The following is a 20,433-nucleotide window of genomic DNA, read 5'->3' as shown; positions in this document are numbered from 1 at the left end:
AGATACACCTAGATCACTTTTGGCCTCAGCAGTTATGTTTCCTATGCCAGTGGCTCGAGGCTTTTATAGGGCACGTTCGTGATCTTGACCTCTTTATTCTCTTTGACGTTGATAGTTTAATTTGGGGGCACATGAAAAATTCCAGGCTTTTATCTGCATTCGTATTCCCGAGTTTGTTTATAAATTGCCGAAGGTGAACGACTTTCCTGAAAGTCAGCTGGGAGTTTCTGACAGATCTAGTTTTAGCACCTGAGCTACATATTCTTTCATGATGCATAATTCAGTCAGCACCTACCTGTCTCATCTTTCAAAATTCTGTGGTTTAGACTTTAAAGAATGTGGTGGTTTCTCCTGCCTGCAGTTGCATAGCCTCATGTGTGACAGTTTATCTTCTGTGTACAGATAACTGGTTACTTTATTACTGCATCAAATGGAGTCTTTTCTTAAAAAAAAAAAGAGCATTTTAAGGGAAATAAAAGTCCAAATGTAAGTTAAAATTCAGTCACATGAGAGGCTATCAGTTCAAGGAACTCAGCTCCACTAGGAGACTCTGAGACCAGCTGATAACGTCTGCTTGTGGTTACATTCCCTCAGGAACGAGCAACCACGACAGGGGAACATTCTCTGTAAGCAGCTACCAGGTTTCTTTTGATATTGATTACAAGACGCATCTCGATTTCAGAAATGTTAGAGTGTTTTCAAAATTATATTTCTTATAATCAAGGAAACGTTATGTAGAATTATATGCAAATAGAATACATAATCTGCTCTGTCACCTTCGGTCAATAGTAGCCACTTAAATTTACTATATGCAGTGTATGTGTCTATGCGTGTGTGTGTGTGTATATGTGTACATCTGTATAACCATGCTAATGTTCCATAGTATTATGTTAGATGCGTATACCTACCTTTTATTAGTGGGTATTTGGGTTTTTAACCTTTCCCTTTTTTTTTGCTATTATGCAAAATGGTGCAATGAGCAGCCTTGAACCTATATCTTCATATACTTGTCTAAATTTGTCCTAAGGATAGATTGCTAAAAATGGAATCGTTATGTTAAAGAGTCTGCACATTTTAAATATTACTACAGATTACCAAATATCCCTCCAAAAGTTCACACCAGCAATTTTTCCATGCCCTTATCAACACTGAGTATGTCAGTACTTTTTACCTTTTCCAATCTAGTGGGGAAAATAGACAAATAATAGCTGATTGTTTTCAGCTCCATTTTTAATTACTGAAAACTTTTTAATATGTGCATAACGTTTCATTCTGTCATGAATCATGATTTATTTCACTTCAATTATTAGGCATTTAAATTGCTTTAAGTTTTTCCATATGCAGTGAACATCTTTGCACATAATTCTATGCCTTAAGATATTTTCTTAGAATAGATTCTGAAAAGTGGAATTATGGGCTAAAATTATTAAACTTTTAAAGGTTCATGGTACACATTGCCAAGCAGTTTTCCAGAAAGGTTACACAAATTTTTACTTCCACCAACGTTACATTACAGGGCCTATTTCACTGTATTCTCACAAACATCCAGTACTGGTTTTTCTCAGATATTTTCTCATCTGAAAAGGTAAAAAGTTCTCTCTTTCTTCCTGTTGCTTTTCTTTGATTACTAGGGAGGCTGAACTTGTTTTCATACTTTTTTAGCCATTTATGGTTCTTCATTGAATATTTGTTTCTTTCTAAAAGCCAAAATGTTTCCCACTTGAACTTGAGAATATCTCTGACAGGCTAATAATATACCAGTGTCGTCCACCGCACCTTCAAGTAGCCACCACTTCTCTGAAACACACCCCAGACATTCCATGGAAAGACACACTCCGCCTGCCCACATGCTCAGATGTCCTTTGGAACCTCTGATTCTCCCCACTCCTTAACAGACTCCTCGCACCTTCTCTCTGCGCTCTTAGACCCAGGTTGCTGTCTCCTACCATTGTGTTCTGGCATTGCTCCCGTTTGGTTTGAAGCCTGACCTAGGCTCTCTCCAGCTTCTCAGATATATTGAAGCCCCGACTATATTCACCTCTTTACTTGCCCAGCTCAGGGATGGCCCACGTTGCTCACGGGAGAACACCTCCCCTGCCTTGACCACGTTCTCAAGCCTCCCTTTCCTGCATTCTTTTCCTTTGCATGGTCCTAGAAGTTTTCCCGAGTATCTTGATTAGACCACCCCTAATGATGGCACTGAAGATATTATTCACTCAGTGTAAATTTGAAGAAAGAAAGAAACTACTATCCTTCAGCAAAACCAGTGCCTTAAAGTTTTTTTCCAAGAGAGTTGACGAGGTGTCCAAGGGCATTCACATCCATGGCCCTTTTAAAACTGTAAACCAGTGCTTCTCACACTTTTTTCCCATATCTCCTCCCTTACCCAGGGACTCTTTTTAGACCTTTGTTTTCCCCTAATTGCTCCCCAGCAGAATTTTAATATCACGGATGTACTGTACATCTGCTTATATTCTGTATGTACATCTGTGTGCTTTATTCATAAAAAGGTAAGATTTCTTTTATCTTCTCCCAAGAACCAATTTTTGCCCCCCTTGGGGTGATACTGCCCCATTGAGAATGCAGGCTGTGCATCCAGCTGGATCTTGGAGCTAAGCTTCCTGACATGAAGGTGTGAACATTGATAATACAGGCTAGGGTTTACGAATATAATTGGCATTAGATCTGGTTTTCAGTCCCAGCACCTCTACTTACTGGAGAGCAAGTTACCTTGAGCAAATTCTTAATTTCACTAAGTTTCAATTTCCTCAGTAGTGAAATACACATAATAATGGTGTGGACCTCAGAGAGATGTTGTGAGAGTAGAAGACATAACGCACGTGAAATATTCAGCACGGTGGCCATCAGGTAAAAGTGCTCTATTTAAATTAGCTCTTGACGCGATTATTCATATCCTCTGTAGCACCATGCTCTAGCGGGCTCAGCTCCAGATGTTGGGTCAAACTAACTCTCCATGCTGTGTATAAGAAGTTGTCCAGGATTTGGTCGTGCGAGTCCTCATACCGAAGACATTTTCATTATGGCTTTGTCTCCTGCCTAATGTCCATCGTGAACAATAGTCCTTGTGTTGAATATGCTTGATGTGACTTTGATGATGAAAAAAAAGTATAATTTTCCCATTTTCTGGGTCAAACAGATTATTTTAGGAAGTTAATTAAGTAGGGAATTAATGTTCAATGATGGTTTGGGAACTATAAGCAAAGACCCAGTTTGAAGAAAATTCTCTGTAAACCATGACAAAAATGTCAGCTGATCATATGTTTCTGGACTGAGTGGAATTTGAAAAGCAAAAAGTATATGCACATGAAATGTATATATATAAACACACACACACACACAATGAAGAGGAAGACTGAAAATTAATCTTATTGACACCCAGAAATTCAGTATCCTTAACTCTACTTTATGATAACTGACTTCCTTAAGTATGCCTTCCTCGTGTTCATGAAGGCGAATGCCTTGCACACTGAAAAGCATGTAACAGGTATAACTCACCTAATGCCACTGTGGGTTGCGACGAAGCCCGGGGGGCTCCTTATATGGGAAGAGCTCAGGGTTAAGTGGACTCACATTAAATCCTGACTCCGCCACTTACTGTCTGTGAGAATAGGGGCAAATGACTATCTTCTTTCAGACTCGGTTTCTTGATCTGTAATATGTAGTAATGCCTATCTGGGCACAGGATTGTGGTGATGATTAAATGATGCACTAAATGTAAAGCATAAGAGACAGTGCCTAGCTCATAGCAGGTACTCAGGAATAAGACTACTGCCTCCTCTTTTGAGGTTTGCCCCTCTTCCTCTCTCCTGGCACTCAGCAAGTCAATTGACGCTATTTATCTCAGGATGTGAGAAGCCAAGGTAGCACTTGGGGAAGCATCTTGACTTTTTTAAGCCTCAGTTTTGGCATCTGTAAAATAGTAATAATAATGTATTTTTCTTAAGTGTGAGGATTCAATGAGGTAATGCATGTGAAACATTTAGCATAGTCTTTGGAACACAAAAAAGTATACACTCAGTTTAGCCCTCATCACAGCATTATTATTTATTAGATTAGGCTGTAGCATTCACTGGACTACCAAAAACTCTAAAATAGAAAAAAACATACAAATATACCAAAAATATACAAAATATTTTATGTATAGATTTTTATATGCAACATATACACATACACACATATATACGACATATACATATATAGGATATATTTCATATAATTTAAGCCAACTAGTTTATGTAAAATTGTAACATTCAAAGATGTAGAGAAAAAGAGAAAAACAGAAAATTTATACTTAATAACTTTTCTTTGACTTCTTTTCTTACAAACCTATCCTAAAAATTTTTTAAAACAAAGCTGCTGTGATTTTAAAAAGGTAATATTACTTTATGAATCATCAGTTCAGCCGAAATTCACAAGGTCACAAGTGCACAACCCACCTTCTTAAATCAAGCTCTCATGACACAGTTCTTTCTACTGACCCAAGAAGAACTTCTAATCTTCCACCTTCTCTCGTGTGCTAAGTGCATAGGGTGTTGAGGGGAGCCTGAAACAATATATTACGTACTGTGATTGCCATGCAAATTCTTATTTGCTGTTAGCAATAATGGCTACCATTTATTGAGTATTGATTGTGTACAGGCCCTCAGCCTTACATATACTGGTGAATCCTCCTCACCCAGTGTCATTATCAGCATCTTTGCAGTTAATGGATTTTGTAAGAAAGTAAAGACCGACACAACATGAAAGTATTTACTTACAACATTAGTTCCCATTCTAATATCACTTTTCCCAAGTCAACACCAGCATCTATGACATCTGTCCCCATTCATGACATAAATGCAAGGTTGGTCAGTTTCCCCATAAACCTCTGATCCTACAATGGACAAACAATGCAGATACAGTGCACACTGATTGCAAAATGAAATTGCCAGTCTTAGAAAGGATACAGGATTCTGTGAAGTCAATGAAAGGGATGATGTAAAGCTCTTTAGGTCGCACTCAAAGGCACTGTCAATTCAGGGTTTAGCAGCAATAAAAGTATTAATAACTGAAGAAGAAAAAATGGAAGCTGACACCATAGCCATTTCAAAAGAAAATCAAGAAATTGAAAGGCCTTCAGGAAAATTTACAAAACTCTCAATTAACTCTGCAATAATGGCTCACTTTATGATCAGGAATCAAAACCAAATCTGAACCTAGATTGGTGTGTAGAGCTATAATACAATTTTATCAGAAAAATATGCCCTTCCTCAAAATATCAACACAAATCATTTTTGTTCATTTTAAGAACTCACTAATTATTTGATTGTGGTTTGTTAATAAAAGATTTTTCCACAAATTTAATTTATGACTATTTAGAGTCCCAATCAAGCCTTTTTATCATTATTTACTACAAAATTTTAGGAACTATTTAAATATATTTATTTTTAAGTGACTTTTTTCTGATACTGACTATCCTCAGATAACAAGGGCATCTGTATCATCATATTTAATCCTCACAACATCTGTAGAAGCTACTATCTCTATTTTACAAAATGATGAAGCTAAACCTCAGAAAGGTTAAGTAATTTGCCCACGGTCACACAGTAAGTGATAAAGTGAGGATTCAAATTTAATTTAATCTGATTCCAACATTCTTTGTCTTTATTATTGTGTTATACAGAATATACTCTATAAATTATCATAGAATTGAGTATAATTTGTCTTTTTACTAATTCTAACTAATATGATCCCCTTTTTTTTAGAAAAAGCTACCCCAATATCCCCTCTCTGCTTCTTCATACAACTCCTGGAATTTCTTCTCTCTTCTTTTATGCATTCTGGGACTTTCTGTTGCCTCCATCCATCCATTGCGTCTCCTGCATTCTCATTGCTGGACCTAAGGGTTATCCGCTGCCGCTCGCCCACAGCAGGCCCGGTGGACTGGGCAGTTATTTGGGTTGGTTGACTGCAAGGGTGGGATTGGTCTTCTAGACAAACAAGACCTCTCTCTCTGCTGCCCATGCTTCAAGTTGTGCTTTAAAAGTGATTGTTTCTAACCCCAGATGAACAGAAGGTAAAATCTGCAGCTCTTGTGACACCTGGTATTATAAGTGCAAATCCTCCCCACAGTCAGATAAGGTTGGTAGTGCTGAGATCAATGTCCAGTCTAATGGAGGTGCAGCTAGAAGAACTGACCTGCCCAAGGTCAGATATTAACTACAACGCTCGGTCAAGACTGAAGCCTACGCCCTCTGACACAGTCCTAGACTCTCTATGGTAACAGCAAAGCATAACAGCTAGAAGTCTGGGTCGCTTGCTCTCTGAATTTGAGCTACTTACTGAAGCTCTCAGTTTCCTCATCTGTAAGAAAGGGATGTTAAAAACAGCACCTAACTTGGGGGGTGGGCACAAGGGGTGAAGGGGCACATATATATGTGACTGACAAATAATATATGACTGACAAATAATAATGTACAACTGAAATTTCATGATGTTATAAACTATTATGACACTAATAAAAATAAACAAAAAAATAGCACCTACTTGATGAGGCACTTGTGCAAATTAAAGGAGATTATACAGGTGAAGCATCACACAGAGTTTGGCACAAAGTTAGGACAGTAAATAACAGCTGTTACCGTTTATGGAGCACATAGTAACGAATGCTGTAGACAGCCCTGCGGAAGGCACTCCTCTGACATAAATTCATTTTAAATTTAAAACAACAGAAAATAAGTCCTCTTCAGGAGCTGGCTTTGATGTGAAAAAAGTTCTAAATTTCAACATTGCAAAGTGGAGAAGGTGATACAGAAAAGGGACAAAAACGTGCATAGGGGGAGGCGAGGCCTTGCCCACTCCCGGGTCGGGTTCGGGCCCACCTTCTTCCCTGCTTTCCCTCTGCGCATGCGCCCGGCGGTGGGGTGGGAGGAGGCGTCTTTGCTGAACCCGGAAGCAAACGTGCATTTATTGGTCACCCCTTTGTACTCTTACTCAATTTCTGTACCTGAGTATTTTGCTTCCTTTTCCCTTTTTTTTTTTGGTATCTTTCCCTTTCTGCTTTAAAATCTCTCTCTCCCTTTCCCTTCCCCTTCCTCCTTTAATAGTTTTGCATATACAGTCTGTATTCTATACCCACATTCATATTTCAATTGACGCCTCAGGAAATGCTTCCACAAATTAACGACCTTTTCTATTAAAGATGCCATACTGTTATTAAGAATTTAATTTTTTTAGCCTTAGGGTGCATGTGTGTGTGTGTGTGTGTGTGTAACTTCGCTTGGTAATGAGAGTCACAGGAAACTGCCTTTCAGAAAACACCATCACACACTGGCAACTCTGTGTGCCTTTTTCCATTTCTTAGAACTCCCCAAGTGTGCTTGCCCATTGCTTTCCAGGACCCTGGCTTTGCTAGTTTGTCATAACTCCATAAGCTAATGGCAGCAACTCGTCCTTCTGGGGGCACCACGAATGTGCCGTCTGATGCCTAACATGATTTTGTCTCACTTCTCTAAAGCAGAGAAGGTAAGAGTGTGGGATCCAGAGTTAGGCCGTCCTAGATTTGCATCCCAATTCTGTTCTTACTGCTTCCCAACTGAACAACTTGAAACCTCAGTTGTCTCATCTGTAAAACAGGGATAATAATGGTAGCCGCAGTATAGGCATATTATCAGGATTAAGGGTTAATATAAGTAAAGCCCTTTGAATAGTTCTGGGTATGCAGTAAGAAGTACAGAAGTTTTCATTGTTGCTACTACTGTTTTTGTCAGAGTCGAGAGACCAAGGGTTGAATTTCAGTTTTACCACTTAACGAGCAGAGTGACCTTGGTCTAGTGAAATAGAGGTAGTTATACTGAACCTGTTTATCCCTTCAACGTATAAAGAACATAACGCCATATTAGTGTTTGATATTTTATTTTATTGAAGGACAGACATAATAAATACTGTTTCCACCTTGAATTCTTTAAAAATGATCATTAATGGCAATATATAATTATTATATTAAACTATTCTCTAACTTCACATAGTGCTTTATCTCTCATTTGTATCTAATACGATAGTTCCCTTTCATATATCAGCTCCAGGAAGGGAGGGCACTTCTCATCCATTTCCATATCCCTCAGCACCTCACACGGTGCCTAATTATTGCAGGAACTCACATTTGAATGAATCAAAAAACAAACACTCATTCAACCAACTCTTATCTCCTGTTGGTCCAAGTCTTATATCAAGCACCTCAAACAGATGTAATAGCCACCTATGTGATATGCAAAAAATTAAGCATGCATGCATAGAACTCGTTCTTATGATAACCGAATTTTTGTGATGGAAGGAACCTAAAAATTCTAGTCTATCTCCATGCTCAGGGAAGAATACTATTTGTGGTATTATCTCCCTTCATTTTCTATCTAAATAACTACTCAACTTCAAAGAACCAACTCTAATTCAACAACCTTGGTAAGGTTCACCCTGACAAAATAGCAACAACAACAACAACAACAATAATAACATATTTTTTGAGTACATACCCTTCTAAGAACTTCACAAATGTTATCCCATTTGATGTTCTCCACAAGCCTTTAACATAAATATTATTATTATCTATTCTGTTTTAAAGATGAAGAAACTGAGTCACAAGCAGACTAAATAGCTTGCCCCTGGGCGTACAGATTGTAAGTGGAGGAGGCGGGATTCACACCCTCGTCTATGTGACTCCAGAACCCAAGCTTCCTTTTGCTAAATCACAGAACAGGATCACCTATATTGCTCATCTGGTGATTAATCTTGCAGTGAGATAATCTCATAGTGCTGTCATTTGAACTATTGTCTGAAGCTGTTGTTTGCATATGTTATTGTTATTAGGTTTTCCGTATGTTTATATCTGATTTCTTGAAAGCTTACATATTTGTGTCCCCATCACTGTCTTGCACATAGCTGAGATTTAGTAAATGTCTGACAGATTCACTCAAACCCCCAGTGAAGGGATGCTGTTTTCAAAGCAGCTTATTTCTGTATTAGAAAATTATTCCTACCATTTAAAATTTTTAAATGTCTATGAACAACTTAAAATCACAGAATCCTAAAATACAGATATTATGTGATCTATTTGCCTTCATTTTATGGTTGAGAAAACCTAAGCTTGATTGATTTGCCCAAGGTGACAGAGCTATTAACTTGCAGATCCGTGGCCATGAATTCTGGTCCCTTGAGTCACTGTCTGGTGATATTATTTCAGATATTTGAAAAGAGTTTCCAGGCCCCTCTTAGTCCTCTCAGGTCATGAGGTTTGAATTTCTCACCATCTTAGACACTCTCCTGGTTTTCCAATAACCATATTAGCTGAGACACTCTCAGTCTCTGCAGGGGAACAGAAGCTTTCACTTGTTACTAATAGCATTTTCATTAAGTATAATCTTTTTTTTTTTTTTTTGTGAGGAGGATCGGCCCTGAGCTAACATCTGCCAATCCTCCCCTTTTTGCTGAGGAAGACCGTCCCTGGGCTAACATCCATGCCCATCTTCCTCCACTTCATATGGGATGGTGCCACAGCATGGCCTGACAAGCGGTGCATCGGTGTGTGCCCAGGATCCAAACCAGCGAACCCCGGGCCGCCGCAGTGGAGCGCACACACGTAACCGCTTGCGCCACAGGGCCGGCCCCTCATTAAGCATAATCTTTATGTAAAATAATCTGGCATAATTAGTAATCAAGATTTTATCTGCCTTATGGTTTGGTCATCACTTTGTAGTAATAAAACTGTATCTTAAGGAAATAATTAAAGAGGAAAAGAAGACCAATTTATACAAAGACGGATTTAGAGTAATTACTCCCTAGAAATGGTCTAACATTTGAAGAATGTTTGTAGAACAATATATACTTGTCAAAAATGATACGTAGACCAGATAGCAATAAGAAAAATTATAGAATAAATGAAAAAAAGTAAAATAAAAAATGGCGTATTAATTGCAATGTATAGGGATGTGAAGAAATTAGAATTGTAGACTGTGGATCCCTTAAGGTAAAAGGGTCCTTTGTAAAATTTTGATGTTTTCTCCTCCCCTGGCATTATTGATTAAATCTGCAGTGAAGACTGTCGTGCCCAGAGGTGAACATAGCTGGAGTAGGGGACTGTTGGAGGGAGTGGGAGAAGGTGGGTCATGAAGGATAGATCTGGGTCAGACTTCATGTCTTAGTCTGTTCTGGCTGCTGTAGCAAAATACCGCAGACTGGGTGGCTTATAAACAACAAAAATTTATTTCTCACAGTGCTGGAGGCTGGAAGTTCACGATCAGGGTGCCAGCATGGTTGGGGTCTGGGGAAAGCCTTCTTCTAGGTTGCAGACCTGGAACAAAGGGACAAAGTTTTGCCATGTCCTCAAGTGGTGGAAGGGAGCGGCTAGCTCTCTGGGGCCTCTTTTATAAGGGCACTAATCCCATTCTTGAGAGCTCTGCCCTCATGACATAATCAGCTCCCAAAAATGCACCCCCCTCCTGACACCATCAGCTTGGGCATTAGGTTTTCAACATATGATTTTGAGGGACACAAACATTGAGACTGTAGCACTGCAGATGGTCTTGTGCATCATTACACTGAAGACTTAGGTCTTTAGCTTGTGGATAAGTGTTCTAATTGCATCTGTGAGATTTAAGACAAAGCACACAAAAAGGAGTGAAACCTTCATTTCTAGTGTTACTCATCCACTGACATAGCCCGATAGGTGAAATGTTTGAACCCAACAATAGGAAGTTGATGATCAACTAAACCCCCAAATATTTTTTCACATATTCTTCCACCAACCAGTTTTCCCCAAACCATAATTGTTTGATTAATTTTTAATCTAGATATATAAGAATTTCACATTTGTTTTTGCTGATATTTTTCTTATCAGTTCCAGCCCAGTATTCCAAAAGTTTGAGATAATTTTGAGCACTTTCAATGTCTGTCATTATTTAAGATAGTTTCTGTATCATCTTAAATTGTGATCATAACCATAAAAATAGCTAGTCATTATTGAGTGCTTACTATGGATCAAGCACTGTGTTAAATGTTTTACCTCATTTTATCCTCAGAACAGGCCTACAAAGTGGGTATTATTATATCATCCCTACCAAAGATCATATAGATAACAAGTGTCAGAAACAAGACTCAAGCCCAGGTATGTCTAATGCCAAATCCCACACTCCTAGCCACTGCAGTGTGCCATTTCTGAGCATCCTTCTAGTTTTATCCAAGGCACTGAAGAGCCCAGACTAAGGATAGATCTCTGGGACATTCCACTTCTCTCCCAATGGACATAAAACCACTGATTCATGCTCATTGGATATTGTGATTCATCTAATTGTCAATTCACTTGGCAAGACTATTATCCACCCAACTTTTACTATTTTATTCACAAAAATATCATGGAAGACTATTAAATGCTTTGCAGAACTAAAAAGTATTATGCCTATGACATTCGCTTTATCTAATAACATCTGCATTTCCTGCCAACTTTATCTTCTTCTTTCTAAGAGGTCTCCTCACCTACATGATTGTCTCCCTCACTAAAGAAAGCATCCACCACAGTGTGGCTAGGGTGATCTAAACTCAAGCCCTGTTATAACCCCCTGCTTCAGATACTGCAGAGGCCCCCCGTCTTCTACAGAGGGTGTTCTTCACCTCTGTTCCAGGACCACCAAGGACTTCAAGAAATTTATAATTCTATTTCAAATTATATAAATGCTGAATATATGTGCACTCTGCTCTGAAAAGCATCCACAGTTTTATATTAGATTATCAAAAAGTAGCTATGATTTTAATGCCTGTAAATCACTTATAAAATAAAGACAAATTTTCCTAAATATTTATACAAAACTCTTCATGACCTAATTCCCAACCCTCCCAGCCTCGTCTCCTTCCTTGTCTCCCCCTTTAATACCCACCACGTTCACACACACACACACACACACGCAAATAAGACCGCAGTTCTTGTGGTTTCTCAAAATGCGATGTGTTTGCTCACTCCCACACATAAGTGCGTGCTAGGCCTTCTTCCTTCTCCCCCTCGTGAGATCTTACTCATCTTCAAACCTCAGGTGCAATATCACTTTCTCAATGAAACCTGCCCTGACCTATCCAAGGAGCATGAAGTGTTTTCATGAAGCTTTGCTCATAGCATTCTTAGAGCATTTATCAAATTGCTCTCATTATTTGATTGCAGATCTGTCTATATAATCACATGGTGGCCATGACCTGGATATAATGGTGAGAATCAAAATAATGGCCTTTGTTCAGTGCACCTTCTTTATTTATAGATGTGCGTAAACTTTACCTTTCTGAGATCCGACAAGGAATAATTTGACATGTGTTAGTGAAAGGTCAATGTAATCCTGGCTCTGTTTTAGGGACTGTGGATGTCCCATAAAGGAAGCTCATGTCATCGTTCCTTCTTTCTAAAAGTTTACAGTCTTGTGGGTGGCGAAGACTTAGACATGCACACTCCAACTTAAGACTCACTGATGGTACTGTAATTGTTTGCTTGCCCTCCCACGGTGCTGTGATTGACTGCCAAGGCAGCAAACTAGTGTAGTCCTCAGAGCCTAAACTTTGAACTTACACATACCTGAGTACCAGTCTGAAATATTCTGCATACCAGCTGTGCAAGACTGAACAAGTTGTATAAACTCTTAGCCTTGGTTCCATCAGCTGCAAAATGAAGATAATGCTTACCTCACATGCTGACATAGATAATATATGCAAAACACATAGTAAGTATGCAACAAATAATGGTGATGGAGGTAATGCTGGTAGTGAACGTTGATGATGTTAATGATGATGATGCTATTAGCACATTGAACTGGAGCTCCTTGAGGACAAGAATTATGTTTAATTTATCTTTAAATCCCCAGCACCTACTGCAGTGCCTTTTACACAGTAGATAATAAGCAAAGGTTTGTTAATGATCCATTACCAAGCCCAAGATATTGAAAGTCAAGGGAAGATAGAAAAAGAAGAGACTTGCATGAACTAGAATTATCAAGGAAAAGTTCATTTCGGAGGGAGATATAAAAAGGGTAGATTGACTCAGAGCCAGAGAAGAGGTCAGAAGGTACTGAAGGTGAAGGTACAAACACATTGTCTGTGATGGGACAGGGCAAGGCGAATGTGTTTTGTTTGGTAGGAAGCAGAAGCAGTGAGCGTGTGATGTAATGAAACACTTTGTCTTTACTAAAACTTGACTGTTCAGTGCTGTGCCTGGAGATTAACAACAAAGACAGCAGTCCTAAACTTTGCTCCTTTTGGAAACCGCATGTTATATCAAAACCATACAAAACAATGTTTCATTTAGATAAACTGTGTGGTCTAATGGGAAAAACATGAACTTTATAGGACGGCAAATCTAGGTTTGTATTTTAGTTTTGCCACTTAATGAACTATTTTATCTTGGGCAAGTCACTTACCTCTTTGAGCTTCAGTTTTCTCCTCTGTAAAATGGGAATAATAATGCTTATCTCACAGGGCTGGTCTGGGTCTTGAATGAGATGCTTCTTGTAAGGTCTCCAGTGCAGTGCCTGGTACGCAGCAGGTGTCAAATAAACATGAGTGCTGCTGTCATTTTTAATAGTGTGAATTGATGCACTTATGTGTGTGGGCTGAGTTTTGGTTGTGCATGTTTTTGGACATGTAAACTTCAGTCTACTTGATCTGAGGGTAATTGGGCCTTTTGAAATGGAAATAATCCAAAAAAAGAACACGTGTGACATGGTGCCCAATGGCCATTTGTCCTTTAAAATGAAGAAATGCAAAACGTTCTGAGCGTGTGAGCAATTGTATAGGGTGAATGCTCAAACAGGAAGCGAATTATTTCCTTTATTAATTACCTGCTGTACAAACTGTCATGCAAATACTGCCATATGCTTTATGTAAAGTATTGAAAACCCTTATGGCTTTATTCTTCTGCTTGGATTTTTTTCTGTAGTAAAATACATAATGGAATTAATTTCAAGTGTGTTTGTCTGTAAACCAGCCAAATATTTTCTTTTAAATACTTGAGCTCTATGTCGAATATATAGAGTTATGATTCTTAGCACATTACATTTTTTTTTTCAGTAATAGATTTCATCCTTTAATCATTTAAAGGACTTTTAGTTTCACATGTGCTAAGGTGTCCCTGTGTCCGTAATAAATGAAAGTTTTTCATTTCATGCAGGTTCTTCCAGAGGACCCAGCCCCCTTACCATGGGAGCCCAGGACACCCTCCCTGTTGCAGCAGCATTTACAGAAACGGTCAATGCCTACTTCAAAGGAGCAGATCCAAGCAAGTAAGCCTGGGCTTGGTCTACTGTAGTCCCCAAATTCTATCTCATTCAGTGGGTGACACCCTAAATATAACTATTTCATTCCTTATCTTAAAACCAAAAGAAATCCAGTTAACAATAACAGGTGGCCTACCTAGAATGGAGGAGAAAATTTAATTAGGAGTATTAATTCACTGCTTTAAAGAAAATGTTCCAAAAAGTCCAATAATCTAATATCTTACTATCCAGAGATCTCTGATTCAGTTTTGGTCACAAGTTACAGACAACCCTAACCCAACTCTGTCAACAGTGAGAAAATTTATTATCTAGAACCAGATCTAAATGTCTAGATCATGTCTTTATCATCTTAGTCTTTCCCAGATGGGACTCACCCGCATATGAACTGAAACAATGGTGCATTGGAATGAGAACCTGGAAAATAAACACCTCTCCATACACATAACACACAGATTAGTAAGAGACCAAGTTATATGTTACCCTTACTAAGTGAGGAAAAATTAACCAAAAAAAAATTATAATCACAGCAAAGTGTAGTTTCTAGGGAAAAATGCACCACTGTCCATCTACATGAGCCTGATTTCACCTATGTCAGTACATATTGGCAATGGACTAGATCTGAATGCATATGTAATATAATTCAATATTTTGCCTTTCTATAAGGAGTTCCATGGATAGGGTTCAGGAAGTCTGAGGATTCCCTGAAATTATATTGCATATCTTATGTGTGTGTGCATATGTGCATTTGTCCATAGAGAGGCTCTACAGCATTCAGCAATTTCATAAAGCAGTTCATGGTCCAAAAAAATGTTGGGGCCAGCACGGTGGTGCAGTGGTTAAGTTTGGCATGCTCTGCTTTGGCAGCCCGGGTTTGCAGATTCAGATCCTGGATGTGGACCTACACCACTCATCAAACCATGCTGTGGCAGCTACCCACATACAAAATAGAGGAAAGATTGGCACAGATGTCAGCTCAGGGCCAATCTTCCTCAAGCAAAAAAAGAGACAGATTGGCAACAGATGTTATCTTAAGGCCAGTCTCACTCACAAAAAAAAAAAAAAAGTTGAGTCATTGTTGGTCTACACTGAAAACTAAACACCTAAGTCAAACTCGTTTTCAAGTGTGTCACAAATACAATTCCAGATCTGAATTTGATGGTTCAACAAAGGACACGCCTAGGTAAGGAAAGAATTGCTCTTCTTTTTTACGTGTGAGGACTGGGGTTTAGAAAACCTTAGCATCTCTGAAAATAAGAATGAGAGAAAAAATTAAATGTGCATTTAGAACACTAGACTATTTTATAAAAATTTTTGAAACGGTGATAATTAAGTATAATTAAAACTTGGACCTCCACATGTGTTTTAAGTGGGAATCTATATGACTAATCATGAATTCTTTTTACACTTCAGAAATGCTCATTTTCTTAAGTCTAAATCTAACAATATTATGCTGGGAAACTAATATAATTAGTAACTCCACCTTTAAGTGTCCTGCCTAGCCACTGGCATCTATCAACCTCCCTAAATGTCATGTCCTTTTAAACAACATTTAGGTTTTATCCTAGGTCCAGAGTATTATAGAAAAACAAACACTGTGGACTCTAGTGTCTTAGTCCATTCAGACTGCTATAACAGAATACCATAGACTGGGTGGCTTATAAACAACAGAAATCTATTTCTCACAGTTCTGCAGGCTGGAAGTCCAAAATTAAGGTGCTGGCAGATTCGGTATCTGATGAGAGCCAGGTTCACAGTAACCCTACGTGGTGGAAGGGGCTGGGGAGCTGTGTGGGGTTTCTTTTATGAAGGCACTGATCTCATTTATGCAGGCCCTACCCTCGTGACCTAATCACCTTCCAACAGCCCCACCTCCAAATACCATCACACTGGGGATTGGGTGTCACCATAAATTTTGGGAGGACACAAACATTCAGTCCATAGCACTCTGGTTTCTCCCATGTATTTTCTCTTTCATCTCCAGAGCGGGAAGGTCATTTGCCAACCACATCCACATATCCGTAGAAATTAAAGCTACCTCATGCAGAGTATGCATTTGAACTGTTAGAGCAAGTAAGCACCATGAGCGTGGGTAGTATACATGCCTTGTAGACATACGTACATGTTTGTTCTGTAGACTCTTCTTCGAGCAAAGACTGCATAACTTTCTGTCATACCAGTTCTAAGGACTATTCATGACCGACTGACCTGTACCTTAGAAAGCTCAGGCTGACCTGAATTGAGAAAAGTGGGTAGACACACAGCTTAAAAAAAAATAAGAGTAGTCAGGAGTGTGGAGAGATGTCTGTAGCAGAGTGAAAAACACTGGGAATCACACAAGAATGAATTCTTTTTTGTCTGCTTACTAATTCTTTCGTTTATTCAGAGAGACTAATTGGTAGTGGGTACTTCCACTTTTGCTCCCCCTGAAATCTATTCTCAATGTCCTATGTCACTCTCTGCTCAAAATCCTCCTCTCTTGGTCAAAGTAGAAACCAAGTACTCTGTATTGGTCTATGAGGCCCTACATGATCTGCCCTTTGAGACACTACCCCATCCCAGTTGCCACCTCTCTGATCTTGTCTCCATCACTCACATCCTTATTCACTCCCTCTAGCCACACTGGCTTCACAAACTGTTTCTCTTGCTTCACCCCAGCCCTATCTGCATCTCAGGGTCTTTGCATTTGTTGCTCCTTCGGCCTTGGTGAAATCTTCTCCCAGTCATCTGAGTGACTTGTCCCCTCACTTCCTTCAAGATTCTTCAGTAGATTTATCGGAGACCTTCCCTGTCCACCCTGTGTACAATAACAACACTCCTTTCCATCCACTGTTAACACTTCCTTCCTCTTTACCTCGCTTTCTCTTTCTCCATAGCCCTTCTCTCTAATTAGCATGTTACATGTTCTCAGTGCCCACTGTCTGTCTCTTCCCCTACTGGAATGTAAACTCCATGACAGCTGGGACTTTGAGCATTTTGTTCATTATTGTGTCCTCAGCACCTAAAATAGAACCTGGCATGCAGTACTCAGTGCATATTTGCTGAACGAGTTGAGTTGAGCTACTCACCTGACATTTACGGAATGGCTACTATGTGCCTGCCATTGTGCTAGACATGGGATATATTGGTGGCGAAAACAGCTGATATGGGAAATAAGACTCATGCCTAAATATAATACAAAGTCCACTATAGGAGGGGTGTAGATATGATGCAATGTGAGTTAAGAAGCCCTTAATAATATTTTTTAAATCCCAAGAAGTGATGTAGCAACGTACCAGTTACCTTGTGGGCCTGGCCCTATACAAGCTGGGTTCTTCATCCTGTGTCAGTTTCCCCAGCACACTATGACAGCTGTGTAGGGAGGTCTGCACCAGTGAGCCTGGTGTCCGTGACCGTGGCATTCTAGTGATGTGGCACTTGAGCCAAATTAATATTAATGCTTTTCCTATGCCCTTCCAGATTAAATGAGCCTTTGACTTGCAAGTGACTGCATATATTGTCTGTTTTCAATTGTATTGCCATAACTAGTTGCAGTATATACTGTTTATTGGTAGATGGAAAATTCAGTATATTTCATTGAAATTATGAGATCTGAAATTTATGAACAGATCATGAAGTGACATTCTTCTAAATTTAATTTCATCTCCAGGCAGTGAATCATTTTAATTGCTGTTCCTTTGTTATTCATTTTCAAGGAAATAACTCAAGTTCGAAAGTTCGCTCATGGGGTGAGGTGGGGAGGAGGATAAAGCCAAACACAGCACCCCATGGAGAAATGATGCGGAAAAGGCATGTGGATTTGCTTTGCCTGTGGTTCCCTCATCCTACATCAAAGCCTACCCCATTTGTTTTCAGACCATACATTAGGAAACAGAAACCTACTACTTTATTATGTATTATGATATATAATCTATTCAATATAGTTACACTCTTTCTCTGAGTATTCAGAACACCTGTACCAGGTGTTCTGACATCTGAGTCTTTCTCGGTAGCTCATGAGCAGAGAACTCCTTGACTTTTGCTGCTGGCTGGGGAAACACATCTTCCGTTATTAGCTCCTATTTGAACAATCCTGGTGCTAAGGATTAATTCTCTAATCCCCTAGAGAAACTTAAGTTTCTCAGCTATATTCTCTTCTTTCCTTATCATCATATTTCCATTATGTATTCAAGTGTCTGTCTCCCTGCTTAAATTGGAAGTTTGGGCAAGGACCACCTTTGTCCTGTTTCTCCCTGCCCATCCTAGTGCATTACTAATGCCTGGTACATTTTATAGGCACCTTGTATTTAATTGTTAAATGTACAAATTTACTTTTAAAACATTTTATTGAGTTCCTTCTCTGCACTGGGTTCTGTGTTATGCACCTTTGCCTTCCCAGAACCTAAGACCCAGTACTTGCCTTGACAATAGTAGGTAAGATACATGTAAGAAACTACAAAACAGTTTTCAAAAAACAAAATCTGTGTATTTGTCCAAAGAACCTAGAGAAAGGAAAAACAAAGGAAGGCTGAATGGAGAGGAAATTAACGAAGGCTTCAGGAAAGCCTGCCTTTGAACTGAGTCTTGAAATATGAAGAGGAGTTTGCCTAGTAATTAAGCCAATGAAAGGGGATTATAAATAAAAGAAGGGAAGCTGCATATGCACAGAGGTATGTATGCTCGAAAGGAAGACCGTGGCTTGGTTATCAAGGCAGCACATAGAAGCCGTATTTTACGTGAGGGATGCGTTTCTCATGACCTCACATAAATCAAAATCACACATTTCCTGACCAAAGTTGGCCAGCGTTTCTGTTGACTGGCAAACATGACACTTCCTGTGACAATAGGGAGGACCCAGTTTTTAAGTCACTTGGCCAGTTGACTTTGAAATTTTGCCATTCTAGACAAATGTTTCATTTGTGGAGATTCACATGACTTCAAATTTTATTCATAAAGTAAATTTGCTAATATTTCCATATTGCAGTATTTAAGATTTCCATACTTTAAACTCACACGAAATGTAGCCACATTGCATACTGATAGGAACAATCAGTAAGGTTGAATAGAGATTTTCTTTTAGCGAGGATAGGTTGAAAATAATAATTTTTATATAGAAAATTTCAGATGAACTTAGACACTGGATGGATTAATAAATCAGCAAAGATCTGACTCTGACAGTTGAGACGCGGTACAGAAATGTAAGTGAGGAGCCCTTCTTATATTGGCAAATTCTCTCATCGTCCACCCCACACTGTAAGCCCTTTAAAAGCAAGGGCTGTTTTGCTCATTTTTTAATTGCCTCTCCACTCAAAAAAACAAACAAAAACAAAACAACAACTTGTATAGTTATGAGTCAATAAATGTTTATTGACTTAATTAATGCCACCTCCTCCCCTCGCTGACTTGTTTTCAAAAGAGAAATTTTATCCTCCTCCAAGATACCCTTAAGGTCTCATTTTGAGCAACCTGGAAAAGAAACCGAGCAGATTCCCTGCCAGTTAGAAAACGTTGGAGTCACCACTGCTAACCACAATATACCGAGAGATGGTAGGTGCCGAAGTCTAATTGAACAAATGCTCTGACTAATTATTGTTTTCTTCTAGAGTTGTCAAACAATATTATGCATGTCTACATATTGAAAAACATGAAGAGTAGACTCAGCTTGATGGGAAGTCCAGGTTCAGCACCAGTTCAGCGTCAGTAAATCAAGCCAGGTTTATGGATCTGAAAAATAGAGAAAGAAGACAGCAGCGTTGGCACCCAAACCGGGAGATCAGCACTATTCTCCGGAGGAGATGGAGGTGCAAACTTCCAGAAACCAAAATTCCCATTCAGAGCAGTGCAGAGTTATGGATGATAATATCTGGGGGAGCTGAGAGCAGTGGGGGCACATGACAACTTCAGGAAGCTCACCTGCCCTCCACCTCTACTCCAAACCCAGCCTTATACATACAAGGCTATAGCAGTTCTTCACATGAGCTATTTGGAGTATGTACTAAGGACCATCTCACCTGAGCCACATGTGTCTCATCAGTAAGAGTTACAAGTATACAAGGTGACTATGGGGCAAGCAGAGTCCCCTGTAATCAGATGTGAGCAAAGTTTTCATTTATTAACCTCGATTTCCCTGGAGAAGACACTCTTGAACTTAAAGTTGTAGAAT

The 20,433-nt window shown here is 39.1% G+C and overlaps 1 protein-coding gene across 1 annotated transcript in view; it reads left to right on the top strand.

Moving 5' to 3' along the window:
- SGIP1 (SH3GL interacting endocytic adaptor 1) overlaps positions 1–20,433 on the top strand; it is a 199,492-nt gene that overhangs the window by 162,955 nt on the left and 16,104 nt on the right. The window contains exon 19 of the mRNA XM_087449314.1: positions 14,189–14,300. Coding sequence (XP_087305440.1) covers positions 14,189–14,300 — 112 coding nt within the window. The remainder of the gene's footprint in view (positions 1–14,188; positions 14,301–20,433) is intronic.

Source organism: Ceratotherium simum, chromosome 2 (genome assembly GCF_057802395.1).
Source record: "Ceratotherium simum simum isolate JZ-2026a chromosome 2, ASM5780239v1, whole genome shotgun sequence".
In the NCBI taxonomy this organism is placed as follows: Eukaryota; Metazoa; Chordata; class Mammalia; order Perissodactyla; family Rhinocerotidae; genus Ceratotherium; species Ceratotherium simum.
This window is presented reverse-complemented; position numbering and strand designations above follow the sequence as displayed.